This window comes from Paramisgurnus dabryanus, chromosome 20, assembly GCF_030506205.2.
Source record: "Paramisgurnus dabryanus chromosome 20, PD_genome_1.1, whole genome shotgun sequence".
Classification (NCBI taxonomy): domain Eukaryota; kingdom Metazoa; phylum Chordata; class Actinopteri; order Cypriniformes; family Cobitidae; genus Paramisgurnus; species Paramisgurnus dabryanus.
In genome coordinates, this window is record NC_133356.1 from 16456104 (window position 1) to 16480809 (window position 24706).

General features: G+C 39.1%; 2 protein-coding genes across 6 annotated transcripts in view; one reads left to right on the top strand and one right to left on the bottom strand.

Annotated features, from left to right (window-relative positions):
* Nucleotides 1-13501, top strand: vrk2 (VRK serine/threonine kinase 2). 4 transcript variants are annotated; one of them, XM_065296700.2, is made up of 13 exons: nt 5-126; nt 277-391; nt 729-784; nt 871-940; nt 2042-2129; nt 2642-2750; nt 3655-3747; nt 4033-4165; nt 8010-8130; nt 8421-8479; nt 9642-9802; nt 12329-12493; nt 12690-13499. In XM_065296700.2, coding segments are annotated over exons 4-13 (1308 nt in total). In that variant the 5' UTR covers nt 5-126; nt 277-391; nt 729-784; nt 871-939; the 3' UTR covers nt 13068-13499. The 4 variants fall into 4 exon arrangements, with proteins under 4 accessions (XP_065152771.1, XP_065152769.1, XP_065152770.1 ...); XM_065296699.2 differs by having other exon boundaries at nt 1-391; nt 12329-12484; nt 12690-13501; XM_065296697.2 differs by having other exon boundaries at nt 1-391; nt 12690-13500.
* The window catches only part of fancl (FA complementation group L), a 22777-nt gene continuing 11123 nt past the window's right edge, over nt 13053-24706 (bottom strand). Inside the window, exons 8-14 of one of the 2 annotated variants that reach the window (XM_065296701.2) lie at nt 22660-22810; nt 21709-21792; nt 15106-15151; nt 14719-14800; nt 13585-13701; nt 13329-13400; nt 13053-13189 (exon numbers count right to left, since the gene is read on the bottom strand). In XM_065296701.2, the coding sequence (XP_065152773.1) occupies nt 13154-13189; nt 13329-13400; nt 13585-13701; nt 14719-14800; nt 15106-15151; nt 21709-21792; nt 22660-22810 (588 nt within the window). In that variant the 3' untranslated portion in view covers nt 13053-13153. Of the gene's footprint in view, nt 13190-13289; nt 13401-13584; nt 13702-14718; nt 14801-15105; nt 15152-21708; nt 21793-22659; nt 22811-24706 lie in introns of those variants that run through there. The other variant, XM_073812819.1, reaches the window with a different exon arrangement.

The window sequence follows — 24706 nt, forward strand, 5'->3', positions numbered from 1 at the left end:
TACACTAAAGTTTATTGCTCCAAACAGAAGAGCTGAAGCCCGGCTTTCTGTTTCTGTATGCTATTGTAGCTATTATCGTTTTCAGTTGGTATTTACTTTGAATACTTTTGACGAACGTTTATATGAGTACGTTGTTTTTTTAAAATTACTAGTTTATTTGTCAGACAGCAGCCAAAAGAGGCTCCAGCAATGTAAACAGATCATTGTTTCAGTTTTGCATTCGGTTTACTCGTTCAAAAACTTAACAGATTATAATTTAACATTATGCCTCCTAAGAAATACAAATTACCCATCGAGTTCCCAGACGGATGGATCTTAACAGATTCAGAAAAGAAGAAATGGCGCATCGGCAAAATCATTGGGAAAGGAGGTTTTGGACTGATTTACCTTGGTACTGACATTATTGTGCATACTGTAAATGTCTGTGTTTTATATTTTCCGTTTATCTGTATCAGCCGACAGCATAAACAACCAGGGCACTGTTAATATTTTTGTTAATAAAAGTGGACCTTAATGTTGAACATTTCTAAAAGCTGAAGGTGCAGGTGGATCTAACATAACTTAAGTCACAGAGTCTTTACTCTTCATTGTGTGTTTATAGCAAGAGTGCAAGAATTATGTTAGAATAATTGGATTTCTTAAAATATTTTTGTGGTAAATTCACTGTATAAGGGCCACCTAACTGCATTTAAGTTAATTTTCACCTTTTAATTTATTCACATTTCCAGCCTCTGCTGATATTAATGTACCTGTGCAGAATGACACTGATTATGTGATCAAAGTGGTAAGTAGTAAGTTTGAAATATCATTCATAACAATATAAACAAGTTTTGTTTCTTTAACGCGTGTTATCTCTGAATACATTTTCAGGAATATCACGAAAATGGACCTTTATTCTCAGAGTTGAAATTTTACCAACGGGCAGCTAAGCCAGATACTAGTGAGTATTATGTTTTTTCCCCCCGATATTGCATTTTAAGATGCTAAACTTGACTTGTGTCCCTTTCCTGTAAAGGATTTTTTCTGTTATGCAAGAACTATTATGCAGCAAACTCTTTAAACACTGATGTTATTATGGCCAAAGGAGGGAGAAGCAGATGCACACTTTGGAGTAGTGTTGAATGAAAATGCTGAAGACCCCTCATCTTCAACTGAGAGTTCTCAAACATGGAGTGCATGTCACTGATGAAGTGGCTATAGATGTAAATGAGGCTGGCTAGGCGAATTAATAAACCAAAGCAAACATGCACCTCTGCGGTCGTTAGTGCAATCCCAGCTTGTTTGAGCTCTAATTCAGAGAGAGTGACCAAATTGCTGATAATGATGCTGGTTTCTCCAAAGGGCTTCTGACCACCTGTCAGTCTGGTGCAAAGCCAGTCAAGACAGATTTTCATCCCAGCTAAACTGGAGGAAGCATTGCTTTATATGTGTGTGTGAGAGATGTTTCTGTAGATAACTGTATTTGTATGTTTTTAAGGATAAGCAATGTGCAGAAGTATAAAATGGCCTTCCTTACCAAAGCCTTTTTAAAGGGGTCATAGCGTAAAAATCTGACTTTTAAGTGCTACAATTGGATCCCTAGTGCTTCTATCAACGTAGAAAATGTGATGAAGAACAACCCAGTAACTTAGTTTTGGTAAACCATTTTTTGCAAGCACATGAAACGTTAGGTTCTTCAAAAGCCAATTACAACAATACCGCCCCTTAATCTGCACTGTCCAACCACGGCACTGCCAATTAGTGCAGAGAAAAACAAAGAGGAAAAAAATGAACAGCACAATTGAGTTTCAATTGCAACAAACCACCATCATTGTTTGTGATCAGTGTTTGCATTTCATCAGCTCATTTGCATTTAAAAGGACCCCCCAAAAATAGCACATTTTTGCTCTGACCTAAAAATGGGAATTTTAACATGCTATAATAATGCTATAATATTTTTTTTTAAGCGAAAACTTTACATAAGCACTCTGGGGACACCAGAGACTTATTCTACATCTTAAAAAATCTCATAATATGACCCCTTTAAACTTTTTCATGACAGTGAGCAAATGGAAGAAGTGTAAATGCATGGAGTTTTTGGGGATACCGACTTACTGGGGGTCCGGATTGTCTGAATACAAAGGGACAAGGTATGAAATGTAAATGTATACATTTGACATTATTCAAACTTCATATTAAAGGTGCAGTGTGTAATTTTTAAAAGGATCTCTTGACAGGAATGCAAAATAATATACAAAACTATATTATCAAGGGTGTATAAAGACCTTTTTATAATGAACCGTTATGTTTTTATTACCTTAAAATGAGACGTTTTTATCTACATAAACTAAGGGTCCCCTTACACGGAAGTCGCCATTTTGTGCCACCATGTTTCTACAGAAGCCCTTAATGGACAAACTTTTTTTTACTAAGTTGTCTCCATCGATGATAAGTTTTTCCGGTGGCGGCTACTGTAGCTTCTCTATAGGTTTCAAAAGTGAGGGGTGAGCAGTGGACTGAGCCGTTTGTTGCAATTCGCAACCTCACCACTAGATGCTGCTAAAATTTACACACTGCACCTTTAAATAAATTGAATGTTATACTCTTCTGTGTCAGAAATAATATTGACGATTTGGGTTATTTTGTGGTTATGTACATTTAGGTACAGGTTCATGGTGATGGACAGGCTGGGCAAAGATCTGCAGAAGGTGCTTGAGGAGAATGGGGGACAACTGAGAAAGCCCACAGTGTTACAGCTGGGCATCCTCATGGTGAGACCTTTTCATTGCTGGACTCATTGGCATAGGGCAGTGGTTATCAAACTTTTTCCGCAAGCAGCCCCCCTTGTGTATGGTGCATTCCTTCGCGGCCCCCCCAATGAAAATTTATGACAAAAAACTGGTCTAACATGTAACGTTTTAATTAAACAAAACATATTAAGTTATACAAAGTAGTGCTGTTGGTTAGTAGCCTTAATTTTTTAGGTTAAATTACACAGAATTCATGATAAATTAATGTATTTGATAAAATGTCATAAAATTGGGGCCCCCTGGCACCCTCTAGACCCCCCCCCCCGGGGGGCCCGGACCCCAGTTTGAGAACCACTGGCATAGGGTTTGACAGTGCTTCTGAAAAGCAGTGCTGAGCTTTGCACATCATTTATTATAAATAACTGGACTTGTTTACTTCATAGTATGGAGATAAACTGTAATAAGTTTGACCTGTGAATTTGTTTAAATGTTCAGGTCCTTATTTGTCCTCATTATAAACATTATATACATCAAGAAATTAATGGTTATTCAAAAATAGCCTATATATGTGAAATATGTTTACACCTACATGAGAGGACTTTAGGATATATGCAAAATTAAATCCATCTATCTATAATATGTATAGCAATTACGTAACTATATTTAAAAATTAAGCTTTTTCTTTTAAAATAAGTTTGTCTTTTAGTTAGTCTTTTTGTATAGTTTTAAACTTAAACAACAGTGTGTTGATTGAATGGATATATACAGTGTTGTATAACTTGGTCTTATGTCTTAAATATGCTTTAGTTGAATTGTCTGGATGCCTTGCATCCAGCTCATCTGTCTGCAGTCATTACTGCAGGTCATCATGAGGTTACTAAATTATTCATGTTAACCTTCCCCTCTGTCACTTTGCCCTCAACAGCTGGACGTGCTGGAATATATTCATGACAACGAGTATGTACATGCTGACATTAAGGCTGCCAATCTTTTATTGGGACATAGAGATGCAAACAAGGTGAGTCTGCATCCACATTACCCAGTCAATAAAGTTTTTTTTTTTTCTCGTATAAAGTACCTACTTAAGTGCAACACGCACTCGTCCAAGAGTGTTTTATTGCCTCCATTGATTGTCTGCCAAGATGGCCAGCCAGCATTCATGACATTTAGAACTTAACTCTTAAATATGATCAATTAACATCTCAATCTGCTGTCACAACATACAAACTGCCCCAATTTGCTTTGCACTAACAGACATACAGTATAGGACATACTGAAAATGTCTTTGGGATGACTCTTACAGGTGTACCTGGCTGACTACGGTCTGTCATACAGATATTGTCCTAATGGCCAGCATAAAGAATACAAAGAGAATCCCAAGAAAGGACACAATGGCACTATTGAGTATACAAGCATTGATGCTCACAAAGGAGTAGGTAAGTTTAAAGGGTCTTTCTTTTAGTATCTCAAAACCATAATGAAGTATTACTAAAAATACATGCCAATATGCGAGAATGCAGTTTACAACAATGAATGTTCTAGGTCAGGTACTGTATGAATCAGTCTGTTTATAATGAGGCACTGTATATGTGGCTAGAAATCTTCAGGATCATGTCCTCAGCTCTGGGTCATGCTATTGGAAATGCATTAACTCGTAAATTGCGTTCAGTCTTTATTATTGGATATCGATGGTTCTGTCCATGCTTACTTGGGCAGACTTAATTCAAGAATTCCCTAATTAGTCAAAGTCATAACCTGCATCTTGTATGCATTTGCTATTAATTAAAGCTTTGATGTTTTGTTGAACCGGGGCTTAAAGCCAATATCTTTACCTGTTTCGACCATACAGGAGTTCAATACTGAATACACGTGGTAAGGCTACCTTATAGCCATGTTTCTGTTACTGTTAATTTTGTTAACGTATGGGGAAAAACACATAATGAACAGTCAGCAGAAAAAATATATTGTTCAGCAGCAGGTTACGCAGGTTTTATAAATGATAATATGTTTCTGAATGTGTTATTATCATTAGGACAATTTTATAGGTAGAAGACACAGGAATGTGAGGGTGTATTGTTCCTGTTCAGTGATGGAAAATAAAGAGAGTGCATGATTCATTGTGCTTCATATTGTGGAATCAACATTACATATAGTTTAATAGGTCCGAAAGTAAATCATTCGTTCAGGTTCAGACCAAGGTCTGGCTGCTTTCAGGCAACTACTTGTTCTGACTTGATACAATTTGTTAACTTTTCATGTGCAGGATTTTACATATGGTCTTGATTCTGTCTTACTGCTCCATAAATGTATGGCTAGTTTTACCGTGTAAATCACACTGCACATGGCAAGTGATATAACTCACGAGAGTTTAGGAAAACACCTACCCACTGACGTACTGATTTTGGGCTTGGGAGTGGATTAGGCCACTGAACTCCCATATTGAAGCAGCGCAGCTTTAAATTTACCAAACCACATATAGATTATGCACATTCTTGACGTCACCACCTTGAATGACTTGACGGAGGACACTGACAGCTGTTGTGTAGGTCATTAGAGCCGTTTGCCCTGTAGATGAATGCAGATTGCAGTCTTTTCTTCTTTTCTTCTGGCCCTTGGCACCCCGTGTAGATGTTGATTTGTTACCATGGTGAGGATTGCAGAGACGGGCACTTCATGTCCTGCTAAACCCTGTGCTAAAGGCCTAATTATCACCTGTAGGGTTGAAGTGAGCCAGCTGAAATTCAGGAGGAGAGGTTCAAGAGTTTGACACAGTGCTTCGGATAATCAGAATAACAATGGGCCATAATTATGAACAACAGCTTCTGTCTGATGGAAGGTGTTGTGCGCGGCCCAGGAATGCTTCGTTCTTAGATCGGCATTTTTTTTTATAAGTGAATCGGTGTCAGGACTGGGCCAGGCAGCCCACCTCTTTCTGCTCCCTATTACTAAGGCGTATAAAATGTTTACAGAGCATGTCTTATCTTGCGCACTTTGGTCTTTAGTCGAGGTGCCCATAATGAGGAAAGAGGGCACGTTTAGCATGGCACTCTAAATGCTTTCACCAAGGTCACGTCTGCGTGCGTAGTAGGGATGTTTTTCGAGTATTTTGTGTTGATAAATTAGTTTGGTCAAGGGTAGAGGAATAACAAAAGAAACCCATATACTTGTCCTAATGGGTCTAGCTGTGTTGGTGGCTAGCGGGCAGAGAGGTTGACTCCGTAATGGGCACTGCACGATCAATGATGGCCATGGATTTAGGCTGAGATTTTCCCTTTTGATGAATGCAGTCAATAGGTAATTTCTCAGGAGATGGACTGCAGTTACAGTATTGAGTTAATACACTCTCCAGGCACGAACAAACGATGTGCCTTAATTTACCCATATTGATGAAGTTGGAGCTTTTCATGAAGAGAGTCGCTTAACGGGAGGTTAACTCGAGACAGACATAACCATCCAATTCAGATATAAATTTAGACGAAGGTAATTCATCGAGGGTGCTTTGTTTAAAGTCAACCCATAATTGGTCAGCCTGACCCAAAATGTATTTCAGTTAAATAGCTGGGTTCCAAGATCAGTACCAAAATGAATATTTCATATCTAAATGCTGCTATCTATCTGGTTGGCGTAGGACTAATCAGTGGGTTGAAGTGAGGCCATTTCACACTCAATGGCCTGTTCATAAGCAGATGCTTTCGCTGTAACATTAGAGTGCGGCTTAAAGTGGCGTTGTTAAAGATGGACTGGGATAGACTTCCATAGAGCTTTTTAAAAAGTGTGAAAGCACCCTCTTGGCCAGACTTAGCAATAATCTCTTAGTCTTATTTGAAGAGCGAAGAGGGGGGCTTCACTTACTCCAAAGTATTTACCTTTTCTGTTCCTGAATTTAAGAACAATTGCATTGATTCTACGGGTTGGCTAGGATTGCCAGACAAATAAAATATGCCTATAGGGTAAAGGCAGATGCAAAGTGTATTTGGGGAGATTAAATAAATGGGAGGATCATGCAAGATAGATGAGGAGTCTTTTCTTTCTTCTTCCTTTTCTTTCTATGAGACGGTCTTAAGCCTGATTTATACAATGGAAGAAGGCTGATCTTTTACTCTCCTAACTGAAGGAAATCACCTTAGGTGAACTACACGCAACAATGTTTAAATTAGTTTGTCTGTAAGCTAATGACATTAAAATAACAAATTCCACATCCATACACACACCCAAGATATATTTTACCTAGAGATGCACTGATATTTCGGTATTTTCACACTATCTGTATATAGTTTCACAACAGCAGATAGTCATGGCCGATTTATCCTGTCAATCAAAAGAGAACAGGAAAATGCAATGAATTTGATCTCTGTGTATAAAAATGTAAAGACGCATCGCTTGGTTAGTGTTCAATTTAGAAAATGTTATCTTCAGAATTTATTTAATGCCGCAACTATTGGTAAAGGCATCAGCAGATCAGTCTAAATAATCGATTATCAGTGGAACATTTTCATATCGGTGCATCTCCAGTATTAACCAATCATCAACGCTCCGAATAGCCCAGTTCTCAGTAAGTAATTTCAAGTGGTGCATTTATCGTAATTTTTGCTAGACTAACACAAAGACTGGTCTCCAAGTAAATATAAATGATACTTAAGAAGTTAAAGTAGAAAAAACTGGTTTGTTAAACTGCATTGTACAAAGACCTTTACACTAGATGGCAGTTGTGTAATGTACTATGGCTGAAGTAGAGATTAAGGAGGTCTGAGGAGAGTATATGCACACTCCCAGGCTCTTCTTTTAAGGCCAGCAGAGACCCCACGAAATCCAGAAACATGTGGGAACAATTTTGGGGCCCAGACATTTATTTCTTTGTTTTACGGCTTGGCTCTCCGTCGGAGAGTGTCGGGCCGGGCCACAGGCTGTCTGGATCATGTCAGAGGCCGTGAGGATCAGGTTCCTGGGACGAGTCGCCAGACCAGACGGAGGAGGAGGGTGTGAGAGGGAGATGTGAGGAGTTAGAAGTAGACAGAAGGATCTCTGGTGGGAGGAAACTGACCTACTCTATCAACCCTCAGCCCCTCTTAGAAGAGCCCCGTTAGCATGCGAGCGAGCCCAGGGCACCAGCTGAGAAAACAAAATAACTTTTTTCTATCACTACCCCCCCTTCTCCAGGATTTTTATAAGGACATATTTCATCAGCCAATAGATGGACCATTTAATCAATATATTCAAACTCGCTTCTCGATCAGCACTCATTTTTATTTCTTCCTTCCCCTCTGTCCTGTCTTTATATAGTCCCATCCAGACGAGGAGACTTGGAGGTGTTGGGCTACTGCTTGCTTCATTGGCAGTGTGGGACACTGCCCTGGCTTTCTTCTCTCAGGAATCCAGCTGAGGTCCAGGAGGCCAAAGCCAAGTATGCTTTCCACCCCTCATTCCCCGCAGGTCTAGGCCTTAAGCTGTATTGTGTATAGTGGCCGCTGATCTGAGGTCTCATGTGCTTATACAGCCTAAATTATTCTCTCAGTTATTTGGTAAAGCTATTTAAAGTAGCTATGCTAAAGGTGAAATAACCTTTTGTAGCATCTTTATTTTTAAGTGTGCATGTTGTGAATTTTAGTAGAAAGAAGAAAAGACTTTGAGATGTGCAACACGGCCTGATGCTATAGCCGTAGTTAACCTCTACCTCTGTCATGTTGACCACAGGCTAATGGCTAACCTGCCAGATTCGGTCAGGAGAATGTCCAACTCCAGCTCCACCACAGGTATGTACTCTATGCGTGAGCGTGCATACAGACCATTTGCATTGATCAACAAGGTATGACTTAGGGTGCACTCACATTAAGGCTAACTCAACCAAACCATGCCAGTGCGCGATTGTCCCCCCCTCCTTACTCCCCCAGAAGCATGCACTCAGCAAGCACACTGTACTTTTGCGATCCAAACCCGGGCGTAACCTTGCTGCACACATCAGAAGGTTTTTACAAAGCAGATGAAGTAAGTGGTCGCGCAATTGACAGCTCTACATTTGAACCGTGCTGTGGCACGATTTGCGATTATACTGTGCGTTCTGTGCCTGAACCCAAGTGAACCGTGCTCAAGCCCACCTTTGCAAACCAGCCAGGGTGCAATTAACCAAACACAGGCATGGTTTGGTTAGTGTGAGTGCACCCTTAGTTGCCTCGCCATCACCTTGCCTATTCTTTATCAACGGACTCTAGCATTCCCGCAGTATCTTTCCCCCCTCCACAGGGAGAGGGGGTATGCATGTCTCCTGAATGGTGCCTTTGTGATCTATGATTATGATGAGGCCTTATTCCCCCAACCTTGAGAGTCAGGCTGCAGCTGGAGCAGAAAGATAAGACCTCTTACATGCATCAAGGCTGTGCATGCAGTGTACATTCAGTCGGGCTGCCACAAAGAAAACGTGCAGTGGCGTTGAACTGCACCCACGTATTTATTACAGTGAAGAATGGAAGGTGCCCATATTAGACACACATTTGTGTTCTTGTATGAACAGAGAGGCTCTTCTACATTGTGCACCTGCCACCATCCATTTGTTAAGAAGATATGGTTTTTGTTCCCATGGAATGGAAATGTATTCTGGGGATGCAGGTTGTCAGTGGCCCGGACATTTGTGTGTGTTTGGTAAGCATCTAGGTCAACTGCGGGATGCATCCACATAAAGCATGCAGACCAGCTCAGCTGGGGTTTATCTGTAAATTATGCAAATCTGCAACCGCAATCCACCTTCACAGCAATCATAAACTGCGTCGTAAAAAGGACACATTTTGAGGGATTTAGGAAGCATCACATAAGGTGTCTAGAAGTTTCCTGCTCAATCTGATGTTCTGTAGACACATTGTTTTAATTTTTGCAATATTTTAAATCTTGGTACCCACAGATGTCTTTCTTGTTCACCCTCAGAAGAGATTGCCAGTTTCCTGTTATGTGTAAAACACCTAGACTACAATGAAAAGCCAGACTATCAATCCCTAAGAAAAGTTCTTTCAAGATCAGCATTGCAGGGCCCACTGGACCTTTCCAGGCTGAGAGCGTCGGAGACATCCAGGCCAGCTACTCAACCGGTGAGTGTGAAATGCTTTGGCACAACAGCCTATTTGTCTTAATAGAGACCAGAGAAGTTAGGGCTGCGGCAGATTTATCTGTCTGGAAGAGAGAAGATGCTTAAGTTTGGGAGGACTCCTGTGACCCTTTTCAAGCTACACAGACTCCCACTCTTGCTCTGAGATGTCAGACTGGCCTGTTGGCTGTGGAAGACTTGGAGTGTAGTTGATGTAAAAGGGAGATTTACACAGTACTGACATACCCAACTACTAAAGGGCTTTAGTCTGGGGCCACAGCTCAATCTAGTGTCAAAACTGTACAAGAGTCATTTAAGTACACCTCCTTATTTATTGCAATCATATGCATGCATGCATGTAGTATAATTGTTTTATGTGCATTAAGCATTTAATAGCTTTAAATACATCACACTGAGTCCCACTAACCCTTTGCAGCAGGCGATGCTGGTAAGAGGCAAGAATAGCACTTTACCAATAAAAGGGAATGAGATGGTGAATCTTGACATTGGTGTCACAGGTAAACCTTTGCTCACCTTGCCGAAAGTATTATTGGCTGACAAGAGGTCTGAAATGGAGAGGCTGAATGAATGAACTGATGAATTTCATGAAAACCTAAACACCCCTATTTGGTGCTGTTGAATTCACACACTTGGCAGAGGTCAAAAGATTGCCAGTTAGAATTGCCTCTCATCTTTGTGATGTCCAGCAATATGATTTGTGGTTTAAGAAAGAGGGCTCTGGAATGAGGATTTTGAGCTGTGATGGTAAATAAGCTCAGTGTTTAGGGTGTTATTTTACAATCTCTTCATATTGAAGCTGCTCTACACAATATGGATCCAATGGAGCTTCGCAAAACACATTTTGGTTCTGTATTTTGTGTTAAAAAATGCGTGAATAAAATCATGTTAATTTGAACAATATGGGTAGTTGTGTACTGGTGATGGGTGATGTCTGTTTAATGCTTATGTAGCTGGTTGATTTACATATCAGCATACTGTACTGAGATAAGCATTAGCATTAACATTCTATAGAGTCCTTATAAAGCTTTTCGGTCTATGCCTTTTGAACAGATGGAAAACATCAGCACCAACACCAAGGGCATTAGGATTTAAATCTCCTTTTCTTTGCAGTCATATTTTTCTCTGCGGTTCTGTTCATCTACTTCTAGAAGATCTAGCTGCAGTTCCTTTGAATAAAAGCTAAAACAACACCATCAATGTCCCCCTCGTGTCCTAGCTCTCCTGAAACCACGTCAGGCTGCGTGAGGATAGCAGCTTCCTGTGTCACTCCAACACTCCTGAAGTTTATCTTGCCTACAGCTGACCTCGATGGTGATCTGTGGCCAAATTTAGTTTGGCCAGTTGCCACCTTAGGGAGAGCAGTAGATGTCATCAATCAGGGCAGGTCTTCTCTCTGGATCCAGGTCAGCGAGAGAGCATCGTGCATTCACAAGAGAGAACGCTTAGAGACAAAAACAACTCAAATCCTCTAAATCTAATTTAACTTAACCTCCCACAGACCACAAGCCAACCCAAACTCAAACAAAAAACCTTGATAGATCAAAGCTTGTGGCAGCAGTGGACAGAGATGATGAGGAAGAAAAACAAAGAAAGTCTGGAGCAAGATGACGAGAAACGCACATGAACAGTTGTTGTTTTTTATGTACTTGGATATGTGCAAAACTACAAAGTGAAAACAATTGGACTTTTTTTATTCAAAATCAAACACTTTTTAACCTAAATATGGTGATATACTCAATTAAGATGCCCCAAGATGTGACATTCATCTGAATGTGTATGCAAATAAAATGTTGGAATATCAAAAAAACAAAATTACCCTATTCTAGACAAAAAAAAATTCAGTTCTTGGTGACGATGACCATTGTGATTCATTCTTATTATGACACCCTAAATGTATTAAACACATAGAGGGCAGTTTCCCAGACGTGGCTTAGACTAAAATGCATGTTTGAGCTGCTTTAATTTAAATACACCTTGTCCTGACTAATTTTAACATACAGGTGCTGGTCACATAATTAGAATATCATGAAAAAGTTTATTTATTTCACTAACTGCTGACTTGACAGTTGTCCAAAAGACGACCATTGACACCTTGCACAAGGAGGGCAAGACACAAAAGGTCATTTCAAAAGAGGCTGGCTGTTCACAGAGCTCTGTGTCCAAGCACATTAATAGAGAGGCGAAGGGAAGGAAAAGATGTGTTAGAAAAAGTTTACAATAGGGATAACCTCACCCTGGAGAGGATTGTGAAACAAACCCATTCAAAAATGTGGGGGAGATAAAAAAAATGGACTGCAGCTGGAGTGACATATCGGTGACATTGTTTTTTCTCAAGATGCACACCTGTAGTGTTTTTTTGTAAAGTATGTTTTTAAAAACGTCTTAAAAGACCTTTTTTAATAAAGGTCTAGTCCTAGATTAACTTAAACTCTGTCCGGGAAACCGCCCCAATAATTTCCATGGTTTAATACAGGCTTGTTGAAATAATGTTATGTTTTCACCTTTACAGAGACCATACAGTGTTAACACAGCTGCTAGGAAAGGAAGTTCTCGGCAAAGGCCCATGTTCAGAGAAAGTGATGAAGACTGCACTGATGATGAAGAAGAGTCCCTGCCTCCACGAGCTCATCCTAAAACAAGAGCAGGAGCAAGACAGACACAAACGGTCCAGCAAGTAATACCAGCAGCAGAACACAGAGCAAATGTCCACACAAACCATAATCAATGGTTTAATAGCAATATAAACAGATTAAAACTAAATATATGATTCTCAATGTTTATTTCTGTGACACAAAGTATATTAACAGATACATCAATTCTAACGTTGGATTTACATGTATTGTAAAATAAAAAAATATCTTATTAAACAGGAAAGGAGAAAAGCCGACTTGCATGGTGAGGCAAGGGTAACCGAGAGAAGAAAAAAGAACAGTGAGCACCAGTATGGATATAGTGGGAGACTAAATGATGATCAAAGCGAACCCAGCAGAGAGAATGACTACAGGGGGGACTACAGTAGAAAATACAGCAGGAATTACAACCGCTGGGAAGAGCCAGATTATCCTGAAGATCACTGGTCCGTTTGTGAACAGAAAAATGAATGGACTCATGACAGTCATTTCGGAAAACCAGACAACAGTGCAATATGGGGTATCAGGTCAAGCAAAGAAAAATGGATTTTGATTCTTTTCTTTGTTGTGATATTGACTGCTGTTGGTTTTGTCCTTCGGCTCAGACTGTTTCAGTGACTTTATTGTGTCTTGCTCCAGCTCTGTGATCATGACACTGGAGTCAGAGTACCACACAAGCATTGCTCAGAATGAAGATGCTGTAGTTACAGGTTTTGTGTGACCATTTTCACAGTTATAGGCTGAAAGAGATTAAATAATCAATATGTACACGACAAATACAAAGATTTTATTGTAAAGGTTTAGATACAGTCATTTTATGAACAATTTAAATGTGATGTTTTAGTCAATTGTTATCATAAAGTAGAAAATATACTGTACCTTGCTGCAGTAAGGACATTCTCCAAATACAATATTGAAGCTTTGACGACTGGTGGGCAGACCTCTTAGCCACTGGTGATAAACAGATGAATTTGTACTGTAAATTTGACAAATTACTGTCGCGTCGTCTATGTAAAATATTCAGGAAATTGGCTTTGCACTGAATTTTTTTTTTTAATAGAAATAAAATTATTTTAGTTTGTTTCTAAATGGGATGAGGATGAATTATTTGTGTGTTAAATCCTAAAGCTCTTACCTCATAAAGACAGACCTGATGAAATGGCTGACCACAGCGTGGGTCATTGCACACCTGATCCGGAATTGCAGATTCGAGCCGATAAGCGTAGCAAATACCGCATTCAACACTGAAAACCTTAATATATAACCACAATAAGACAAGCTGTTTAAGTCAACTCAAATTAAAGTCAACACTGTCTGTGTACTTTTCAGAAATTGTACAAAAATGTCCAATACCAATAAAGTGAATACATGTCCCAGGTGAAAAAAGAAATAAAGCAATTGTTGCGTATGAAACTTTCATGTTCGAGAAAAATTTCCGAAACTTGTACGAACCCTGGGAAAGTGCATTCGGCAGAGAAATACTCAGGAATCCAACTCTTAAACGGTGCTAGTAAGTCAGAATGCATGAAATAACTTTAGACCACGCCCCCAAAGTATACTTTATTTTTACCTGGGATTACTTTTAATCTAAAAATTTGCATTTCCTATTTAGTCTTTCTGCTGGTCAAGGGTCTGTAATATATTCATCGTATTTGTTTTCCACAGTATGAGGAGACTCAGGTGGACTTATAAACACTATTTGTGCTTGACCCGCACTACATTGAATCCTTCTGCTTAGCCTAACATCTCATCCAGACTAAAGAATCCTTACACATCCCATCATTCCTGTGTTTCTGATCTCATCTACTGTCCATGTTTGCATAACTAGATGCTTTTTTCTCTGTTCAAGCCATTAAAAGGATGGAAGATACAATTTGTACATTTGGTCAAGCAAACTGTTCTTGCTTTAGAATGTTAATGATGGTCAAGTATGAATCTGTGGTACTACAGACTGAAAATAAACAAACACTGCACCCTTTCAACCCACAAGCTGAAAGAGAGGAATCATAAAAAATGCATGCAGGGAAAAATAATAAATGGTTGAGCTATGATTAAACAGCTCTTGATAGCGCCGAAGATTTTGCCACCTTTGTTATTGAAATGATCTTATCTGTAAACAACCCATTTAAAGGAAATCCGTAGCCACCTCTCTAGACGATAAAACAACATAAAGGGAAAGCAGGAAGAAAAATACTGCAAGCTTTAGATGTGATGGTGATGTGAAGCTAATTGTAAGTGGCAGTGTTAGAGTCGAGAATATGCAACATACAGATTTTTCGTGGGTGGCAGGCGATGGAAATTCTATCTCCAACACATCCTTCATATTCTGTAGGACACTGCAGTCAGGGTTCCTATGAGAAGGGGAGGAAATCATAGCTTTATGCACTAATTAAACGCATACAACATAGTCATGATGGTATAATGAATACATTTCAACGATTACTGTCCAGAAAATTCCACCATATCATTCTGTGAATCAACGTTCTGGGCCAAGACAATCCCACTGCGTGGTATAGACTTCAAATTCATGTTACACTCTATTATATACATCCACTGAAAATATCAGTACTAAACATACTGTAGAAATAAGCAAATCTACATGGAAATACTTAGTATATTATGAATTACCACATTTACATAAACAAAGTGTTCTTACCATAAATGCATATTAGCATTCAACTTGTTCCTTAACGGAGTGACCACTAAAAGAAACAAAGAATTACAATTATAAACAGAACTATAATGAAACTTTACACATGTTCATCACGCCTAGGGAGGGTTGTTCCGATAGATGATAGTCAGACATATGGTGGATAGCAGGCTTTCATGACCAGTGTTGGGGAAAGTTACTTTTAAAAGTAATGCATTAAAATATTAAGTTACTCCCCAAAAAAGTAACAAATTGCGTTAATTAGTTACTTTTCATGGAAAGTAATGCTTGCATTACTTTTAAGGTACTTGCAGGTGTTTTTTATGATCGCAAAATTTTAAACTTAGGCCTGCCATCATCATTTCTGACTCAAACTGTTTCCACTCAGTCGCACAGAGTGCGTAATTCTACGTTAATATGTTCAATTTAATTCAGTACATTATTTTATTTTTAAATTGAAAGAATTAAACTGAAAAGTAACTTGCATTAATATTTAAAAAAAGTAACTCAAATTTTAATGTGTACATTTATAAAGTAATGCGTTACTTTACTCGTTACTTCAGAAAAGTAATATTATTACGTATAATGCATGTTACTTGTAATGCGTAACCCCCAACACTGTTCATGACGGTAGTTGGCCATAGTTATTATTTTTATCATCATAGTTTGACATTAACATGAGCATTGCATGCTTTTCCTTACATGGGAGGGTTTGTGGACTTCACTTTGCGCAAGAGGGTATTGTAACGTGTGCGGATTTCTTTTCGTATGCACCTGAACTTGTAATGCGCACGTCTTAGACTCTTCCTTGTACTTGAACATGCGTGACATGGACTCCTTCTAGCCCCTTAACTTGAGGTTGCGCAGGGGTTTAAAACCAGTGAGTGTGTTGTTCCCGCTCCCTGGCATGGGAAATTTGAAAGCACCATGGGCTTTAATGATGCGCTTGGATAATGTCATCAGTTTAAAGAAGATGGCAGCAGTGACAGTGTTGCCCTTAGGGTAAATCACCTTATTTTTTGTCCACCAATCAAGCGGCTTGTCATAAATTAGTACAAAATTAACAAATAAATAAATGAGTAAAATTTGCCCCACCCCTGATACGATCATATATCGGCGATCTCACAGGCTGACGATAGGATGATCGCACATCAACAGATTCCCTTTCACAAACAACGCAAGTCTCGTCTGAGAACATGGGAAATCCCATGTTCAAACGGGGGACGATGGGGATGACAAAATGGCATTTATACCATATGGACTGCTTTTTACATCTCTGATGTCCATCTCACTTTGGACTGTGCCCGCTGCAGCATGACTGCGGTTGTAATGCTTTCGTCATGTATTTAACCTGTTGAATATTTACAATTTGTGATCGAAGCGGCCTTGACATGCTTCTGAGCAGTTTCAATAGTGCCTTTCACACATACAGTCTTTAAATGGTAATTTACTGGTAAAATGGTAAACAGATCATGTGTGAACAGAACCTTTCTGGTAAATCAGTGCTGCTACAGTAATTTACCAGTAAGAGAGGTTGTAAGATTACCAGTTATGTACTGGTAAGCGCTATGTGTGAATGGAGAATATGAATTACCGGCATTTAGAACAGACAATGTCAAAACGTGCTGACAGCTTTGGACCAATCACAATGTTTTGATACAGTTTTGATACCCCCACACTGTTTACAGACGTTTCCACACACACACTGCTTAAAGTCGAGCACACCTGAAGTTAACATTTCTTCACCAACTTGCTTGCGGTTTAAGATGCAAGTTGCTACTCTTCCCCAGTTGTAACCCGAGAGTTGCAGGTTCGAGTCTCATGGCAGGCAGGTAGGTTGCGACTTAACCCCAATTGCAGTGATAGCTACCCAATGCTTTGTGTGTGTGTGTTCACTATTCACTGGGTAGGTTAAATGTAGAGATCACGTTCCAAGTATGGGTTACCATACATTGGCAAATACGTCACTTTCACTTTACTTCACATTTGCTTTCATGCGTAAACTGTCCAAAACATCTTGGTTAAATGTCTATCTAACATATTTGTTTCGTCTTAAAGAGATAGTTCACCCAAAAATAAAAATAATGTCATTAATGAATCAACCTCATGTCGTTCCAAACTCGGAAGACCTGTGTTCATCTTTGGAAACGGTTTAAAGTGCCCATCTTATGACTGCTTTTCCACAAGTTATATAGGTGTATGAGTTCCATAAAGCATGTTTCAAAAGTTGTTTGCTCGAAATAGCTTGTAGGAAAAGATTGTTACCCATCTCTAGTAGCCTCTGTTTCAGGGCAGTTCAGATTGTGCCGTTTTGAGCTAGTCTTACATATTTATGAGCTGCTGCTCCTTTGATCACGCCCCACTACTAACGTCATGTGCCCGTGCGCATGCTCAGTGGTATCGTGATCAGTACAGACCATGCTGTGTTATTATTTTATATATTATTATTATTATTAACGGTTTATGTTGCCAACAGACAAATCATGCAGAAAAGTATCAATAATAAGTACACTACAGGTGAAGAAACTCATGACACACAATGAGTAAATTGTGATGTTACGTTAGCAGTCACAACAATAAACTCGTTTTCCCTGGACAATGCTAACATATTCCCATTATAAAACATTTTCAAACGCATTATTTTCGCAAATTACAGAAATTAAGACCCGGCGGGGGATGTATACTGCTTGTGGACCGCGTGCTAATTGCTAGAAGCTAGCGGGAGGTCCGGACCGTTCGGGGGTTAGCCTCGTCAGAAAAGCCGGGGCGGTAAGGCCCGGTCTCGGTGTGTCAAACTCATCATGACACACAAAGATTCCAGCGTAAATTGTGATGTAGCAGTCTCAACAATACACTCGTTTTCCCTGGACAATACTAACATATTCCCGTTATAAACATTTTCAAACGCATTATTTTCGCAAATTACAGAAATTAAGACCCGGCGGGGGATGTATACTGCTTGTGGACTGCGTGCTAATTGCTAGAAGCTAGCGGGAGGTCCGGACCGTGTATATATCTATGCGGACCGTAAAGTTATTAGAGGCTCGCCTCGTCAGAAAAGCCGAGGCGTACGGTCTCGGTTAGTTTGGCAAAAAGCTTTTAGCTCTAGCATCATAAATGTAGTATTTTGTGACAGAAGATGACAACATACAAAATATAACGTGACTTAACGTACCTTTTGTGATGATACAACGCGATCGCGAATCGAATCCAGTCTGTTACAGATGTGTGAATGATCCATGAAAGTCCAATAAAATACATCCAATTACCATTTTTGTCCACAAATGCATATAATCCGTGAAATATAGATACATAGTCTTTTGTTTACATCAGATTTCGCATGAAGGTCTTATCGGCTACAATCTGAGGACTGTTTGCGTCGTAACACACTGTATATAAGATTACTCCGGGTTCCAATAATCATGCGTTAAAACTTTGTTTTTAAAAGTAGGCGGGAGTATAATCCATAATATCCAAATAGCGCTGTTATTTCCGTGAGACATGATAACAGCACAGAGGGTCTCATTCAAGTGACTGCTCTATGCTCTCTAGCTACCTGGTGGGTGGAGACCTGCGAGTGGGGTGGTGGGCGGGAAAATTCAAACTGAATGTGACGAAACTTTTTGTTACGTCACAACGGAGCTGAGTTTTAACTCGCGCAATCTGAGACTCAAGGCAGAGGACATTCAGAAACCTGTATCTCACTCAAAACAGCATGGATGGATTTTTTTCCAAGTTTGTATGCGTGTGGGAGCATCAGAGACACAAAATAACACCCCAAAACCCAGAAAAAGTGAGTTTTTCATAATACGGGCACTTTAAGATGTTTAAATTTAGTCAGAGAGCTTTCTGATTCTCCATTGAAAATGTACGTACAGTTTACTTTCCATTAGGGCTGCACGATGTGAGGAAAAGTTGCGATGTGCGGTGACATTATTTAATGTTGCGATGACGATGTGAGTTGCGATAAATATTTTATATTTTTTCATGTTTCACATGTCGCGCCTAAAACGCGTGGAAAACGCTAGACACGTAGGTTATTGTCACATGACCTGCACGCTGCACTTGTGTCATTCTGAAAAGTTAAAATGTTTTTGAAAAGCCTGGAAAAAACGAGCGCGTCGCACCGCATGCTCTTCATTTTCACCACAAGGTCTTCGTCTGACAACACATTTTCCTCACTCTTCTCTCCTTCCTCCGCCATCGTTTTTGCTAACAGGCACAGCGTCGCAACTGACACCTCACAAATCAATATGAGCGTAGCTGACTTGGGGGTTCCCCTGATTGGCCTAATAGCATGAACGCGCAAACCATCCCTGCGTCCCAAACCGCCTACTTCCATACTATATAGTATGTAAAAAGCACTACTTCGCCCACTATATAGTATGGAAGTAGGCGGTTTGGGACGAGGGGCATGTCTTTAGGACTAAACGTGATAGGTAAAACGTTTATTACATGTGCTTACCGTTTTCCCTTCATTCATCGCGTCAAGGCTGTCTGTTGCGATGTGTTCATAGCGTGAGTTCATATCGCGATGACGATGAAAATTCGATGTATCATTCAGCCCTACTTTCCATGTCCAGAAAGGTAATAAAAACATCATCAAAGTAGTCCTTGTGACATCAGTGGGTCAGTTAGAATGTGTTGAAGCATTGAAAATACATTTTGGTCCAAAAATAAAAAAAATTACAACTTTATTCAGCATTGTCTTCTCTTCCGGTTCTGTTGTGTATTGTGTGCACAAGACTGAAGTCATGTGACTGCAGTGAAGCGGCTGATGTACGACGCGGCTGACGTGTTATCTGGTGCGCCCCAGCTTTTTTTGTGCCCAAGCTTTGTTACAGTCTGAGGGAGACGCACGCTGTAAGTAAAAAAAAAACCCTTTGCAAACATGTCTAAGGAAAACACGTCAGCCGCATCACCGCAGTCACGTGACTTCAGTCTCGTGCACGCGGTTCACAACAGATTCGGAAGAGAAGACAATGCCGAAAAAGTCGCAATTTTTGTTATTTTTGGACCAAAATGTATTTTGAATGCTTCAACAAATTCAAACTGACCCACTGATGTTACATGGACTACTTCAATTATGTTTTAATTACCTTTCTGGACATGGGCAGTATATCGTACATAGATTTTCAATGGAGGATCAGAAAGCTCTCGGACTAAATCTAAAACATCTTAAACTGGGTTCGAAAGATGAACGGAGGTCTTACGAGTTTGGAACGGGAGTCATAAATGACATTATTTAAATTTTTGGATGAACTGAAGTGAATGTAAAATATGATTTGTGTCAAAACATTGGTTCTGTGCTTTACACAGTGGTATAAATGCAGCGAAGGGACCTTCCACTGTCTGCTCTTAATAAAAAATAAATAAAAAATTAAAATCAGAAACCATTAAATTTTTATTAATTTTAAAAGAATTTGCAGTTTGCATTACCTAACATGAACTAACAATGAAAAATACTTCAGCATTTATTAATCTTAGCTTATGTTAATAGCAGCTTTACATTTGTCATTGTATTAATTTAATGTCAACAAATTTCTTAATATTACATTTTAAAACAGCAAGGTGTTCAATAGCTGTCACGAGAATCATGTGATTGCACTGCTATTGGCATCATGACAACCATATTTACCCAGAAAGCCAAGTTATCTGTTCTGTCACATCTTTAACTATTTATTAAAAGAACATCCACCTTCATTAACGTTTTTGTAAAAGCAATACGCACTGGACTTGTAAGCCAATGGGGACAAAAAGTCATCAACATAAAACATATCAATCAATCTACATGGCAAAAACAAGCCTGAGGGACTGCGCCGTACGAAAGCAAGAACAGTGCTCACCCCCTTAATGTAGCCGACCAGTTTCAATTAACTCTACCTCATCTCTCATTCAGCCTTCCTCACCTGATCGCCGAACACTGACAGACAATGCGCAGCGCTTCATTTCTTACCTCTAATCTCTGTTCTCTCTAAGAAATGCCACAGCAGAACGACGAAAGAGCCGGTCATTTCCCACTGTGACAAACCGTATGACAAAAAGGGAAATATTCAAATAATTCAAATAAAACGTGCTCATCACGCCTGTTCCACCCGAGAGATCAATCTGGGAGAAACGTGATAGGCGCACTCTCTGTTTGTCATTTGTAAATGCAAAAAGCAATATTTCTGTCTGACCCCGCGCTCGGAGGGTCCGCGACTGCCACCGTCTTGACTATTGAAGTGTGGATTTAATATCAATGAATAACATTGCTAGGCAACCGACAATGTGTTCTGTGTGCCATTGTCAGCCGAGCATGACCTTGGATTTAAAGAAACAATCACGTCGGCTTAAATAGTGCAAACTGACCTCCATTCCAGCACCATCTCACTCTAAATCTAAAAGCGTGCTACGTCGCCAACATATTGCTGGCTGTCAGCTCGGCCAGTCCTGCTCAACCGCTCCTGTCTAAACGCAGTAAAGCATTTACAGCATGTGCATTTATGTATAGAGGTAATTGAAAAACAAGAGCGTGCGAGCGAGGCACGAGCTTCTTGCTGCCGCTTGAATAGAGAAAACAGTATCCATGTAAATATGGAGAGATCTGCTGATATATACAATGCCTACCGTGATCAGCCCCGAGCAGGCAACACTCCGGCAGCATTTTGGGGTGTCTGGGGTCAATCTGTACCTTTATTGAGACATTGTTTCCTGGAGAACAACACAACATGGCAGCTCAGATATATTGATATTACTGTAGGTAGACATACTTTGAGAGATGGCAGGAAGATGTGATGATTGCAAATAATGAGATTCAAATGTAGTAATATGAATACTCACACCCTTCCAAACTCGTTTGTTTAAAATCTCTTGACATGTTCATTTACTAAACATTTTGTGCAATCATGACTGTTTGCTTTGGCATAGATATTTAAATCTGGAAAAAGACAAGTGTTTCATGCAAGTTTCTTTTGCTTTTATAATGATTTCTTGGCTTTTAGTTGTTGGTCAAAAGTTGCACACTTAAAAGGGAACATTTCACAAGACTTTTTTAAGATGTCAAATAAATCTTTGGTGTCCCCAGAGTACGTATGTGAAGTTTTAGCTCAAAATATCATATAGATAATTTATTATAACATGCTTAAAATTGCCACTTTGTAGGTGTAAGCAAAAATGTGCCGTTTTGGGTGTGTCCTTTAAAATGCAAATGAGCTGATCTCTGCACTAAATGGCAGTGTCGTGGTTGGATAGTGCAGATTAAGGGGCAGTATTATCCCCTTATGACATCACTAGGGGAGCCAAATTTCAATTAGATTTTTTTTACATGCTTGCAGAGGATGGTTTACCAAAACTAAGTTACTGGGTTGTTCTTTTTCACATTTTCTAGCTTGATAAAAGCACTGGGAACCCAATTATAGCACTTAAACATGAAAAAAGTCAGATTTTCATGATATGTCCCCTTTAAGAATGTCTATTTTAGTCTGATAAAAAAGTTACAGCATACAGGTCTGGAACAACATGAATGTGAGTAAATACCATCATTTCTTTAATGAAAATAAAAGTAATAGATCTGTTTACCGACAGCGATCCTTCTCATTGAATCTGCTTTAGTGGGTTTTTCGGGTTCCAACACCCATGTCTGCTCATCTATTTCATCCATGACCGTCCAAAATTCGGAAAGAGCTTCCACATTTAACAGGAACTGACTGTGTACATGCGCCAAGGTGCTCTGAAGTAGAGGAACAGAAAATAAATCAGTTTTTAAATCAGTTTAATACTTTCGATATGAAGAATACAGAGAATATTATAGCTTTAAGATTTTACCATTTATTTCATTTTCTTAAAAAAAAATCCAGATAATTTACTCACCACCGTGTCATCCAAAATTTTGATGTCTTTCTTTGTTCAGTCAAAAAGAAATGATGTTTTTTGAGGAAAACATTTCAGGATTTTTCTCGTTTTAATGGACTTTAATGGACCCCAAAACTTAACAGTTTTAATGCAGTTTAAAATTGCAGTTTCATAGGACTCTAAACGATCTCAAACGAGCAAAATCTAGCAAAACGATTGTCATTTTTGGCAAACAATATGCACTTTTAAACCACAACTTCTTGGCCTTACCCGGTCCTGTGACGCGCCAGCGTCATCACGTCAAGAGGTCACGGATGACGTATGCGAAACTACGCCCCAGTGTTTACAAGTGTGGAGAAAGAGGACCGTTCTGACGTTGTTGTATGTCGAATGATAATAATTAATAATAATTAATGTCTTTGTGTCAGTTCATTGTTTAAAATGGTCCGCAAATGTGCATTTCATATATGTAACATGTGACCTTTCCACGTCATTACGCAATACGTTAGGTCGCGCTGGCTCGTCACACAGCTGGATTAGGGACAGAAGCTGTGGTTTTAAAGTGCATATTTTTTATTTTCTTGCCAAAAATGACACTCGTTTTGCTAAATAAGACCCTTATGCCTCGTTTGGGATTGTTTAGAGTCCTTTGAAACTGCAATTTTAAACTGCATTAAAGTCCATTAAAATGAGAAAAAATCCTGGAATGTTTTCCTCAAAAAAACATAATTTCTTCTCGACTGAACAAAAAAAGACATCAACATTTTGGATGTCATGGTGGTGAGTAAATTATCTGGATTTTTTTAAGAAAATGGACTAATCCTTTAAATATTATAGCCTTAAACCTAACCCTAACCTTCACCCCAAAATAAAAATTCTGTCATCATTTTCTCCTTCTCATGTTGTTACAAACCCTCATGAATTTCTTTATTCTGATGAACACAAAGGAAGATATTTTGAGAAATGTTTGTAACAAAACCGTTCATGAGCCCCATTCACTTCTATAGTATTATTTTTCCTACTATGAAAGTGAATGGGGCTCATCATCAGTTTGGGTACAAACCTTCTTCAAAGTATCTTCCTTTGTGTTCATCTGAACAAAGAAATTTATACAGGTTTGTAACAACATGAGAGTGGGAAAATAATGTAACAAAACAGCTTTAACAGCTGGTAGAGGCATTTCAATTGCGCTGTTTATACATTCAATTTTTTTAAATCTTGCACTTATTCACATCAAAAATCCAACATTTACATGATCACCAGAATGGATTAGGAAACACAGTTTTGTTCAGACCATTCAAAAGCCAGTAAAAGAAAAAAAACTATAGAACTACAGTATATGTAAAGACAAATGCAGAAATTGTAAAAATACAGCAGTCCTCTGTAACAAATCAACTGAGCAGTATACACAATAAATGCATGTTAGCATCTCGATGTTAGAAAGGGTCACACTCTTTATATCTTCATAATCTTACATTGGCTTGGCTGTCTTGAATAACTACTGAAACCTCCTAAACACATATGGAAGATGTTGATACTGTCCACATGGTCTGGTTTCATATCGCTGCTTTATACAAATTCTTCATGCCTCTGCCGTCAAAAATAAGGGAAGAAAAAGAAAAAAAGTCCCACTGAAGTCTTGCCAAGTCTTCATCAACTACCTGTCAACAAACCATTGATTAAAGCGCCAACCACAAACAAATCAAATATAAAAAGTGACTGAACAGGAAAAGACCAAAACTCATACATCAGCAAACAAGAGAAATTCAGCAAT